General features: G+C 40.8%; 1 protein-coding gene across 3 annotated transcripts in view; it reads left to right on the top strand.

Moving 5' to 3' along the window:
* The window catches only part of LOC139739736 (protein tweety homolog 1-A-like), a 113166-nt gene that overhangs the window by 59662 nt on the left and 40570 nt on the right, over window positions 1–12934 (top strand). For all 3 annotated transcript variants that reach the window (XM_071650337.1, XM_071650338.1, XM_071650339.1), the window contains exons 3-5: window positions 3525–3636; window positions 6323–6567; window positions 7499–7594. In XM_071650337.1, coding sequence (XP_071506438.1) covers window positions 3525–3636; window positions 6323–6567; window positions 7499–7594 — 453 coding nt within the window. The remainder of the gene's footprint in view (window positions 1–3524; window positions 3637–6322; window positions 6568–7498; window positions 7595–12934) is intronic.

Here is a 12934-nt window from a genome sequence, read left to right as displayed (position 1 = left end):
TATAGATCATGAGTTATATTGAAAGACGACTATGGGGGGGGGGGGGAGGAGTGCGCGGTTGATGCAAAGGACGAGAAGGGAAAGGATTTTAAAGAATGGTGTTCGGCAACACCAGGAGGGTCAACCACATGTCAAACATTGTCATGTGATTAGTAACAAATGTGCAAGTTTCTTATGATATGTGTAAAACCCCAAATATTGGGCATTGGGATTGTTACTGGTGGTCTTTTTTTTTCTTGGGGGGGGGGGGGAGGATTCTGAAAGTGGAGGATGTTCTTCAGTTCTGTTGTTTTTATACAAATACTGAAGTTTATGACATACAATGTAAGCGCAGGATTTATGACCATTAACTATAATCTTATGGGGGAAAAATTAACCATTGTAATAGGTCACTTGCTTTTTCAGGGTAGATCATAGCTTGTAGTCATAGATCTTGCACACACAGTTTTTTTCTTTCTTTTGATGAAACATGCAACCACTCTGTTAGGATGATGATGATTATGATGATGATGATGATGATGATGATATGAAGATGATATTACTTATGCTAATGAAAATTAGAATGGTAGAAATAATGAGATTTCCTATTTCTACTACCACTTTTAATTCACTAGTTTTGTTGCTGTTATCATTGGTATCATTATCAGTGTCACATTAATATCATTGTGGTTAATATGATTATGATTATTCTCATTGTCATTATAGATGAGTCATTTCTTCATGAAATGATAAGCTGGCTGAGCTTTGTGTATGATGGGATCAAGTTCTGGTCCCCATCATCTCTAACAAACCCAGTAGTGTAGGGATTCATGGGTTGCCTGATTCATTCGCTGCCCACCGGGGTACATTAAAAAAACATGAATGGCGCCAGCCAGCGAATTTGTGCATTGAAGCGTACACTCATCAGCAATGGTCGACTCCAGTCAAGATTCTTTGGCTATGTGTGCACTTTTTTCACCGAGTTCAGTGATAAAGCTGTCCATGATTTCTTTAAACAAGGATTCTCGAATATATCCAACCTGGGCCGGCCTTCCCACTCCAAGGTATCCCAACACTACTGGGATTTTTAATTCAAGGTACTCTCTGGGCACCTGCCAGCTCCTTATGGCTGATTTCCCCTTTTAACGTCAACTTTGACTATTCCCCCCCCCCCCCACCTTGGAGTAACCAACCACTCACTCACTCATAACACAGTGCGCTTGACCAGGGAGGAAGTCCCCTTCTATTAACCCATTATACACAAGGAGGGTAAGGGGGTGGAGGGGGGAAGGGGCAGGTAGGGAAAAGGGGGAAGAGGGGGATGATCAAATTTTGGAAAGTGTTATAGAGGTAGGAAGTGAAACTAGACAGTGAATCACCTGCAGAAGTGCTTGATAATGAAAGGAAGACACAGAAATCTATTTTTTTTTCCACTGCTCAAAGTTGTATTCCTTGGCTCGTCTCTGCAATTTTCATGTAATGAAGTGTCAAGTGTATTTGATATCAATTTTATGTGGATCACATGTTGTATATCTTTATAGCCTTGGCTCACGGTAGTTCGTGTGTGTGGTCAGCTGCAAAGCAGATAGGTGGCAGTGCCGCATCGAGAACATCTGCTTTAAGCCTCTCAGAACCTCCACACGAAGCAGCCATTCACATCGTGTGCAAACAGATTGCCTTTGGTAGAGATAGAGTTAAGCAGCCAGGCTCTTTAACTATTGTTCACATTTTGCATATATACAATACTTAACATTTATAGTGATCGTGATTAAAATTTTTACATTGGTTGTTTCTATTCCTAATTCACATTTCAGAACTATTTTGCAGCACAAAAGCTGGGTTTTTGTTTCATCTGCAAATGGTTGATAATGCCTTTAAGGTAGGCTATTATTCAGGGAAGACATTGGAACGTTGCTCAGGCTGTACATGATAGATATGAAGCTTTGCTGGAGGTAGAGCACATCAAATACATCTAGTGTTGCAAGTGAGCTTGAATGAAACTTTTGATATATATATATATATATATATATATATATATATATATATATATATATATATATATATATATATGAAATATGCCCCCCTTGACATTCTAGTGAAAAAGTTTATTTTCTCTTTCTTAAAAAGAGATGTACCATGTGCAAAGTTTTGTTTTTGTTTTGTTTTCATTCACCATGTGCAAATGTAGTCCCGTTTCTACTGATTACATGATGGAAAACATTGGAGCAGCAACTCCTCTTCATTGTTTCAATTTCGTGTCTTCCTGTTCCCTTTGCCAATTAGGTATCACGTGAAGAAGATCAGTCCAGTTCAGTTCAGTTCAGTTCAATGACATTTATTTCCAGCAAACACTATACTAGGTACAAAAACCATGTGATCAAGTTGGACATGCCGGGGGCACATCTCTAGAAGTAAAAAACTTATGGCGAGTGGGCCCTTAACATAAATGAGTATGATATACAGTAATATAGGATAGAATATACTGAAAATCATCTCAGAAACTCCCTTCATCTTATGCTGAAAACAAAATAACTGGACGAAGTGTTTGTGATGGTTGTTGTTTTTATTGCAATTTGTTGCAAGCGCACTCAGTGCAAAAATGAGAATTCTCTTGATTTTTCTTTCTAATTTTAGACTGTTTCTTAATGGAGGCTTGAAGTTCTCAACTGGTATTACTCACCAGGCTGAGTCAAAAATGAGCACACAAGGGGTGTAAAATGGACCCAGGGAATTTGTTATTTTGAGTGATTTAACCTTGACTTTTTTTTCTCCCCTTAGAAGCCTTTCATAAATGAAAAGATGCAGTCATAATACTTGTGTTATAAATGGAAAAACATAGTCCTATAATACTTGTCGAGCTAATTTGGGGAGGTGGAAGGAGGGGGAGGAAGGGTTCCTATATTTGAATGCATTTGAGGCTCTCAATATATGAGTACATTCTTTCTATGTTTATGTTGTTGTTATTTCGCTCCCAGGGTCTGCTCAGCTTACTGTTATTGTTGTGTGTTTAATCACCTCGAGGCGTACATGAGGAGACATGACACAAATTCTGCGGTTTTTGACGCATCTTTTCCTTTCCCGAGCCCCAGCTACCGCTATGCTATCATTACTGTCTGGCGGATTTGCAATGCAAGAACAACAAGCTCTTTCCACGTTGGCTCCTCAAAGAAAATAAAATCACAGCATCACAGCCTCGTAGAAAGAGGATAACGATTCCTAATGGAAAAAAAAAATTAACTCCCCCCCCCCCATGTTAGACTAGAGCACAGTCACTTAGTGCTAGTAAAATGATATGGACAGAAATGAGTGGAATTAATGAACAAAGTCGAATAGTCTAGAGCTAGAGTTCTGAGTACCTCAACATCCAGAATATTGTTGTTCACATCCAGAATATTATTGTGCACCATTCTGTGGCATGATTTCTGTATGTTCTATGTTACATCTAGAGTATTGTTGCCATAGAAGAAAATGCACTGAAGATGTTGGATTGTTCCCTTTAATGATTTTTTTTTTTTTACCTCTGTTCTCACTTTTATCCTGTCCAGAGGGCTGCTTGGAGTCGGTTACTATGGCAACGAGGCTTCTGCAATAGGAGTGCATCACTTCGTCAACTCAGCAGATGAGATCAATGAGACAGTCACGCAGATCGATTATAAGGTGATGGTTTGAACCCCGCCTCTTTCTTTAACCCATCCAATCCAAGAAACAGGATCTTTGGAGTAATGCAGTAGTAGAGTTACTAAAAATCTTAAGTCAAAAAGCCTGTTCCTTGTGGCGTTTGTAGTAGCAATGGCCATCATGGAGGTCATGGTTGTGATGCTGGAAATGGCACCAACTAACAACAGCCCCACTACCCATTCAGTACATCTTAAATAATTAAGTTTTGTGGTGTGTGCATTATGCCCGATATTCATATCTCTTTTAAACTGAGTTCAGGCTTTAACCCGACGATGTTAAGGACGTCACAAGGTGCGCATTGCATGGCAAATGTTTTTTGCATCTTTGTAGTGAAAATGCATGTTGTGACATTTGTATCACATGCTTTTCATTCGAGACACACCATTTCCCTACTCCCACATAAATTTGCAAACAAAGGACCCGTGATTTTAATTGATGCATGTTCGCATCCCCAGCAATTCATCTCCTCAGCCTCCTACGCACTTTGAGGTTGAGGTTGTTGACGCAACGCTGAAAAGTATAGATGGTTATCTTTGCCCTTTCCTATATATACCGGTTCTTTTTATCACTCTGTAGGATTTCATTTCGTTGCTGATGCATGCTATTTGTTTTTAATTTCCTCTAGTCCTTCAATCTCGGATCAGAGACTAATGGTGGAGATATAATAACAAGATTGATTATCGTGCCCATTCCTTGAAGAAAGAGAAAAAAAAAAGAGGGGGGAGGGGTGGGGGGCAACTGACTGACCCTAATCGACCAACCCAAAGAGGACTTGCCTGGTCACCAAACATTTGGCAGGGGAGAGAAAGGTTACAACAATTAGCCGTAATTGATGGCGCGGGGAGACGGCCCCTTACCCCATTTGCTCACTTCTACCGTTCGCTCGCTGCGGGAGAATACAAATCAGTCATAGGTTATTTGCAAGCTTTCTTATACTTCTGACACATTAATCGAGTAGGAGATATATAGATATAGATATAGATAAGGGGCTGGAGTTCATCGGTAGGGAGGCGGTTTGATAGCAAAGTTCTGAGGAAGTTGGAAGTGGAAAATCAACAAGAAGCTCGCTTGTTTGACGACATAATTGCTGCGTGTGGGTTTCCATGATTCTGCTCATTCGCTTTCAAATAAACATCAACCATCTAAACTTAATTTGTAACTTACATGGCTGCGACGTAGACAGAAGGAAGTAAGGAAAGGAAAATGCTGACAAACTTTGTGTTTATTCATTGAGATGAGGGTTTACTTGCGCTTGTTGCTTTTTAAACATTTTTTAAAGTGAAATAACAAGGAGTAGCATATTTCAATTTGTGTCAAATCTACTGCCTGTCAGAGTGGTAGATGATTCTACATTTTTTATTTATCAATCTCATTTTGGCACCTCAAATTTCTTATGATACAGAATTTTGATATCACAGAAATTTCAGATGTATCAATATTTTTGTACATTGCAAAAGTATGCAACTTTAACTTTGTGGATTAAAAGCCCAAGCCCCATTCACACTGGCAAAATGAGAGCGCTCATTTTGAGTGTGATTTGGCTGGCTTCTTTGTTGTTGTTTTTATCCACTCAATGCTGGGTTTTCAGAGCATTTTATTACACACTATGGCAGGTCTGTTGTCATGGTAACATTGGAGAGAGGACTACCTCGTTATACTCTAGGACTAGTTGTGGGAATCAGGCATGTTCACACTCAATGTTGAATTTCTGGGTTTGTTTTTTTTTCTCTGACTGCTACATTGTACTTCCTGGAGAGTTTTGAAGCTTACCAACAATGTTTCACTGGACGTTGTTGTGTCCTCGGCACTTATGTAATCTTTCAAGTCTTCCATGCTGACAATTCACGTTAATGAGGGACCTGTGGTAATACCACATGTTTTTTCGTTGAGTGATTAAGGTGGCCGGGGGAAGGCCAGCATGAATGGGTGATTTTGAGGTCACCTTTATCACTCTCCTCATGTTCACATTGGGTCACATCTACATGTCACGTTGACGATCAGAAGAAATCTTATCTTTCTTACAATTGACTGTCCTTACTACTGTCGACTGTCCTGAAGCATTGGGAAGAATCACGGTTAGAGACATGCCCCATCATTTGACATCTGCTGGGGGGGGGGGGTATTTCATAAAGCTGTTCGTAACCACTTACGAGCAACTGGTGATCAGTTCTTGTGCTGAATTATGGAAATTTGGTAAGTATACATCAGAACTGATCACCAGTCGCTCGTAAGTTGTTCGTAACTTTACTCACAGCTTTATGAAACAGGGCCCAGATTTGATAAATACAGTTTGAGTGCTGTCAATATGGAGCCCAAGGTTAATCTCCCCTCCAAATTTTGTCCCTGGACCCAACAAGCTTTGCAAGGGCTCAAGGAGATGTCCCACTGATTGTCCACACTATGCTTTTGGAAGGGAAGCATGGGACATTCTTGGCTATGTAGGATCCAGTGTGAATGCTGGGCCAAGAATTACTACATTATGCTTGATAATCTTCACATCATAACTTGTATTTAGCATGTTGTGACCACAGGTATTCCTGTTTAGACTATGCTTAGTTTATGAGTGTGATTCGGGTCTATGGGATGGAGTGAAGTTTCTCTTTGACCACGATCACAGTGATTGCCATGTTTGTCTTCTTTTCTTTTGAAAAATTCTCCTGTCCAGATAAACCAGATCGAAGACGATCTCGACGTCACCATCCCTGCTGAGGTCGAAGAACTGGAGACCCAGCTGCAGAGGACGGTGACGAACCAGACGGTGCTCGAAGCCATGCTGGCGATGACGGAGGGACTGAAGACGGCCTCGCAGACGGCGGCAGCAAACCTGGCCGACGTCTTGGGCCAGCTCTCTCACAGCGGGCTGGATGCAAGCGTGCTGCTCGCAAACATCATGTACTACGACTATTTCAGGTGGGGAACTGAATATAGAGCAAAATTTAACACTTTCCTCCATATTCTTGTCATTTGTGTAGAGATCAGGTCTAACCATGCCAGTTTTTAATGAGGTATTCATGTAACGCTTTGTATGCGACTCTCTCTACATGCTCTTGAGTGACAGTCTAGATCAACCAGCTCTCATGGTTAGCAACAAATAATAACAATTTACCTTCAATCTGCCTGCTTTTTCTCTGGACTGAAGGTATGTTTCAATTGCTCCATTATCAAAGAGGTACCGAGTACCGAGGAAAGACTTCCAAAGGATTGGACCTGCATAGGCAAAAGTCCTTTTACCATATCTCTTGGTCCTTCTTGTGTTAACTCAAAGCATTACCCTATTTAGAGTCCTCCAAAACAACCTTTTGAAGTCATGCCATGTTCACCTCATGGCACAAAGCACAAGTGTAGAGCAAGTAAGATAGTGAGTCTGACGTCCAGCACAATTGCAAAAGGTTGTGCAGAAGAGGGGACTGTAAACGGTCTTGCTGTGAACATGGCACACACTTCCAGTGACCTGCACTGTATGTGGTGGAGTGCTTGAGAAACTGGCTCCCTGCCCCTCTCTCTGGGAGAAACATAGCTTCCATAGAAAGGTACATAACATTGCATCCTGACCCTGTGCTAAATGACCAGGAAACTTGGGAAAAATTGGGTCTCTCTCTCAATGCGCCCCCCCCCCCCCCCCCCCCCAGTTAGGCTTTAAAAAAAACCACACATTTTCATCTGGCATGTCTTTCTGAGCTTCTAGTTAGGGGGACTCTAATAATGGTGTATATGAATCAGATGTGGTCATATGTTGGCTATCTGAATCTGCATTCTATACCTACCTACCTACCTACCTGCATTCTCCATCATTACTGAGTTCCATGTTTATAAAATGACCTCTTTGTTTCTTTTTCTACAGGTGGATGGGGATCATTCTGCTGTTGACCTTTCAACTTGTGACCTGTCTGCTGATCATTTTGGCCGCATCCAGGGCCTCCAGATATCTCCTGGTCCTGTAAGTTCACCAGATTGGGTGTATAGCTTGAGGCCAGTAAAGAACCACTTGTACATTGGACCATCCAAGGCTAATTAGGGTCACTCAGGTCCATTGAGGGTACAAGTTTGGGACATTTAGGTTTACATAAGTCAACCAAGTTCCATTTGGGGCTTTTTAGGATTTTTTTTTTACCCATTTGTGGTCACTTACTGCCGTTGAAGGTCGTTAGGTGCAAATGTTTTGTACATTCTTGGCCCACTTTGGGCAATTTTGTGCCATTTGGGGCTATTTAGGGCTACTTATGGAAATACAAACCTTGAAAGCCTCTGGGAGGTTACTGGAACACATTCTCAGCCAACTGTGGTCACTTAAGGTCACCTCTGACTGTTTGGCCACTCAGGACCTCACCATTCCTCTCATGGTCCAAGTAGGCCCAGTGTGGTGGCCTACTCAGGACCATTCCTTTTCAGGTACCCTTGGTAAAAATTAGCTAAAATAAACTGGATATGACCAAAAACAATGCTGCACACTGGCACTGGTCCGACAGTTCAGGACCAGTTACCTTTTCAGCAATGGCCAGGAAAAAAGGGAAAAACTGGGCACCTACTGGTCCAACAGACAGGTCGGACCAGTAGAAAAAATGGGTTAGTGTGCAGCCCTTCTAAAATGACTATTCATAGAATCTGGTGGAAGTCCCAGTTGGAAAATGTGCTTAATAGCAGGGTACATCTTCCTTTTGGAATATCCAGGAAGAGATATGTAGAGGTTTATAGGGAAATAAAGAGATGAATATATTATGTAAACATAAATAGACAGTGAGAGAAAGAAGGAATGATTGGAGAAGGATGGGGAGAGTTGGAAAGAGATGGAGTATATCGTCGCTGGAGCGACAAGACCTCGTATCTACAAAATGTCAAATGTTCAGGAGAGCCAAAAAACATGGCGGCCAAAGCACTATAGCGAATGGGATAGCCTTTCCTTTGACATGCCGTGGTGGCTTCATTTTTGGAGTAAGACAGTTGGGATTTGGACAGGACATCACTTAACCCATAATTTTACTATTAATCAAAAAAAGTCATTTTCACCAAAATTGCAGATACAAGGTCTTGTCACCCCAGCAACGATATGTAAATAGATGCAATGCAGCTTTAATCATGTGACTGTGAGAAGGAATAACATATCTCCGTCATAAAATGTGATTGCTTCAATGATACAGCAATTAGCGTAAATTATATTTCCTTTTCCCATTCAGAGCTCATTACCATGTTTAATGCAGATTTGATTAGCTTCCATACACTGTTAAATGAGCAGGTAGTCGTAGAGTTGTCACGACCGATGTGCATGAATGAATGAGGGAAGTGTGTGTTGTTGCCTCATTACCGGTGATATATAACTATGATCTGCAGTCATGGCTAAAATCCCACTGGGGATTTGGGCCACAATCTGAAATATGAAAGATTTGGCCATTAGGTGAGATATGTGATTGTCGCAGGAAATGGCTTGTAGTGTGTTTTACTCCAAAGGCAAACTTTTCCTGGCAGTATTGATAAGGTTAAAACTCTACAACCAAACTGACTCCCAAGGGGAACAAACTCTGTATCAAAGTTTTCTCTGTTGGGAGATGGGACGATTTACGTGGAGGGCTTTTGGCGGTAATTCCCCGTCAAGTCGTGAGATCGCAACTGTACATGTGACAGTGGTGATTTACCAGCAATGTCGCGGTAGAGCGGATGCCCGTGAGATGAAGTGCTGGAAATAGTCTGCCTCGCCGGGCTATCAGTCGGCGCAGCCGCGGCAGCAAAGTAATCCACCGTAATATTTCCAGGGGGGGATTTAGATCGACTAACGAGCGGTTGAGAGAAATATAGGGACTTGTTTGAGCGAGGGCGATGTTTAGTGACACTACATGTACATGGGTATTATGCTAATAGTGTGAAAGCTTTCCTTTAGCCAGCCACGCTTTATATATGGCATGCTTTCTCCATCCATACATGAGAAACTGCCTCATTCTATACGATATACAAAATAATTACAGACAGTTACAAGATTCTTTCCCCCATTCACATTATTTGATAGATTTTGACAGAGAGTAGTAATATTACGGAAGATATTCATGAAAATTGATACCTAGCTTGCAATGTAATGCATTGTACAGTATGAGGGCAAATCTTTATTACAAAGTTAAGAAATGATTTCCCCTGTTTCCCCCCCCCCCCCAAAAAAAAAAAAAAAAAAAAAACTATAAAAATACAAATAAAATGATTTCTCCCAATAAACTTGCGGTACTTTTGTCCTCCAATTTTGATGAATACCTTTATCAAAATTTGAAGAGAAAAAAAGCCTAAATAAGGCTGTTTGTCCTCCAACTTGATTTCAGAGCATAAGCTCTTGATAGAGAGAGCGAAAAGAAGACAAAGCACAGGAATTTCTTTGGGCAACGTTTTTCGTGCTTGTGATTTAGAGTTGTCGTCCACACAATAAACGCATCTATGGGAAAGCAGTGTAGGCAGACCTTGGTGTTTGCAGTCTGTGGTGTGTCTTGATGCAATAGAAGCTTTCAGGTACAAGGGAAACAATGGTTCACTATCTCACTTTCATACTGCCAAAAAGCCATAAAAGCAAGGGCAAAGAAACCCCCAAATTGTTGCTGAATGACCTATGTTGTCTAACTGACATCCTCCGTTAACTATATGTCCAGGCACCTTAAGCTTAACTTGCGAAGCCTTTCCAACAGCATTCATTGATTGTTTGTGTGCCACGGTATTAACCTCCTTTACGCCACATTATTCTGGGACCACAATGAATGAATGAATGCTTTTTGGAAACATTCTGTTTTTCAAAGCCATACCACTTTTTATAGGAGACTGTTTATGCGAGAAATGCAGTACAGCAAAGTTGTAAAGAGAAAATTGCCAGCTTTGCTATGATGTCAGTGTTAAATGACAAAGCTATGATTATTTTAGTGCAAGCGGGCAGTAAACTCAAAACAGAACCTCCAAAACGGACTATAAAACTTTACTCTTTATAATAATTCATGTACTTTTATGAGAATGACAGGGGGGTCATTACTATCAAAATTTACTCGAAAAAGTCCTATGAAACACTGCTATTCAGTCACCACACACGGCAAGCTCCGTGTGTGGGGAACGGAATCAGGCATGATACTTTCAATGCACCCTGGCATATCATGATTTATTGATCAGTTTGTGCACGATTGCATGTTTAATAGAGCAAAATTTGCGAAGTTAGCTTGCCATCCATTGAGTCGGGGGTGGGACCGTGGCATGCAAAGAGTTCATCTATCCCAGCTTGGCCTAGTAATTGTAGATTACAAAGCCAACTGAGGTGTCGAAACTTGCCTCAGTCCAACAGGAAGGCCATGGTGAAACAAGTGGAATTAGGGGGATAAGATAATCTCTACCCATTGATGGCTTCCAGACATCTGTACCAATCAGCGAAGAAATCACCTCATCAGTGTGGGTGTTGAACAAGTGATGCACAGAAGGGGTCAAGCGAAGGACTGTTTTGGTATCCCACAGACACTGTCCAGCAAAACGGTGCTTTTCTGTTAACAGTAATGAATGCAGGACCAAAGTAATGATTTCTGCCATAATCGTTTATGAGCAACTGCAAGAATCGAACCCACAATTTGCAATAATCTGCATGTACATTTATAGTTACGTTCATATCAGACGGTGATTGTTAACCTGGAGGGTAGCTATCTTCGAGGATAAGCTCGTAGTTAAGCACTGTGTAGATGCACCTGTTGATAGCTGGGGGGGGGGGGGGGGATGGGTGGGGCAGTAAACCTATCCTCAAGGATGGCTACCTTCAACGATAAGCTTTGATGTGTGAACGCACATCTTAATTAGGGGGCCAGAGCTTATTCTTGAAGATAGCTTTCCTCGAGGTTAAGGATCACCGTCTGAAGTAAGTAAAACCTACTAGTACTTCAAAGCTGGGATTCAGTCTGGCAAAAAGAATGTAATTTTCCCTTCATTTATATGCAAGTTTAGATAGCATGCAGTGAGTGCAAATTGTAATGTTCAAGCATTGATTGTCCAGAGTTAAACCAAAAAGGTTCAAGGGAAATGGAGTCACAACCGTCTTATATCCTTTGCTAGATGTTCGATGCCGCCACTCAAAAATATTTGAAGCATGTGCCAAACTGGATCTGCCGCGCTACTGCCGCGCGATAGGAAGACAATTGACTCGTGTCTCATATCATAATCACCAGCCACTCTCTGGGGAAGATATGTCATTGTGATGGTAATTACTTTTCGCTATCCCTTCTTATAAAAGATAGGTGATATATAATGGTAAGGACACGGGGATGCGCGAATACAAATTGGACAAAAAATAATGAAATAAAACTGAAATTTATGCGAGTCGAGATGTCTGGGCACTAATATGATATATCTGTCAAAAAAGAATTATACTTGAAGATTATTCCATATCAGTTTTATTTGTGGGAATTAAGTGGAAAAGTGATAAAACTGGCCTCCCAGGATGGAATAGTTTCCCATGATACAGCTCTGATTTACACTTTTGCACACATTTTCTGGACAGGATTGGCTTTTGTTTTATATGCTTTTTCATGAAGTGAGATTTAATTTCATTTAATAAATAAACAAGCAAAATATAGCCACAATTATGTTAACGTTCAAAATGAATCTTCAGATTGCTCAGCAAGACGGTGGCATCGAACATCGATCATCAAAGGCACAAATGCACCTGTGGAATTCTTCTGTACATCAATAGAAAACTGACAACTATTTGAATAGTTACAGCTAGCTGGAACTCCAACTCTTAAACCTCCTTGGTTAAAAACCGAGTCATCGGTTATCAGAATTGAGGGTACCAATTTCTTAGGATCAGCCATGCGTAAGTGCAAATTTGCACGATCAAATGTTGGGAATCTGTGATGAAAGTGAGATGCTATAGTCTCATCGAAACAAGAGCAATGTTTTCAAAACTGCTTGATGAATTCAATGTGAAGTCTATAAGCGGTCTGTCACTTACGTTTTAAGTAGACTGAGTCAGATTTCAGTTACATTCTTGACTTGAAGTAGAGTCAGATTTCAGTGAAATTCTTGACTGATTTGTTTTTTGTTTTGTTTTGTTTTGTTTTATTTGCTTAAATGCTGCATTTTTGTGATCATGCTCACGTCAGTGGCAAATATTGTTTTGCATTAGTCATGCTCATATAATGTTATTTTCAGGCGAGGTTGAATCCGTGATTTTTGTTTGGGGACAAAATATCTACTTTTTCACTGACTGCTCAGTCCAGACAAGTGATTTGAGATGATGAATGTTGAAAAATGTACATGTATTTTTGTTTTTCCTTAAAAAGGGGAT

Source organism: Diadema antillarum, unplaced genomic scaffold (assembly GCF_040938485.1).
Source record: "Diadema antillarum isolate AM-2024a unplaced genomic scaffold, OU_Dant_1.0 seq00000814_RagTag, whole genome shotgun sequence".
Taxonomy (NCBI): Eukaryota; Metazoa; Echinodermata; class Echinoidea; order Diadematoida; family Diadematidae; genus Diadema; species Diadema antillarum.
The sequence above is the reverse complement of the archived record's forward strand: the minus strand, read 5'-3'. Positions and strand labels throughout refer to the sequence as shown.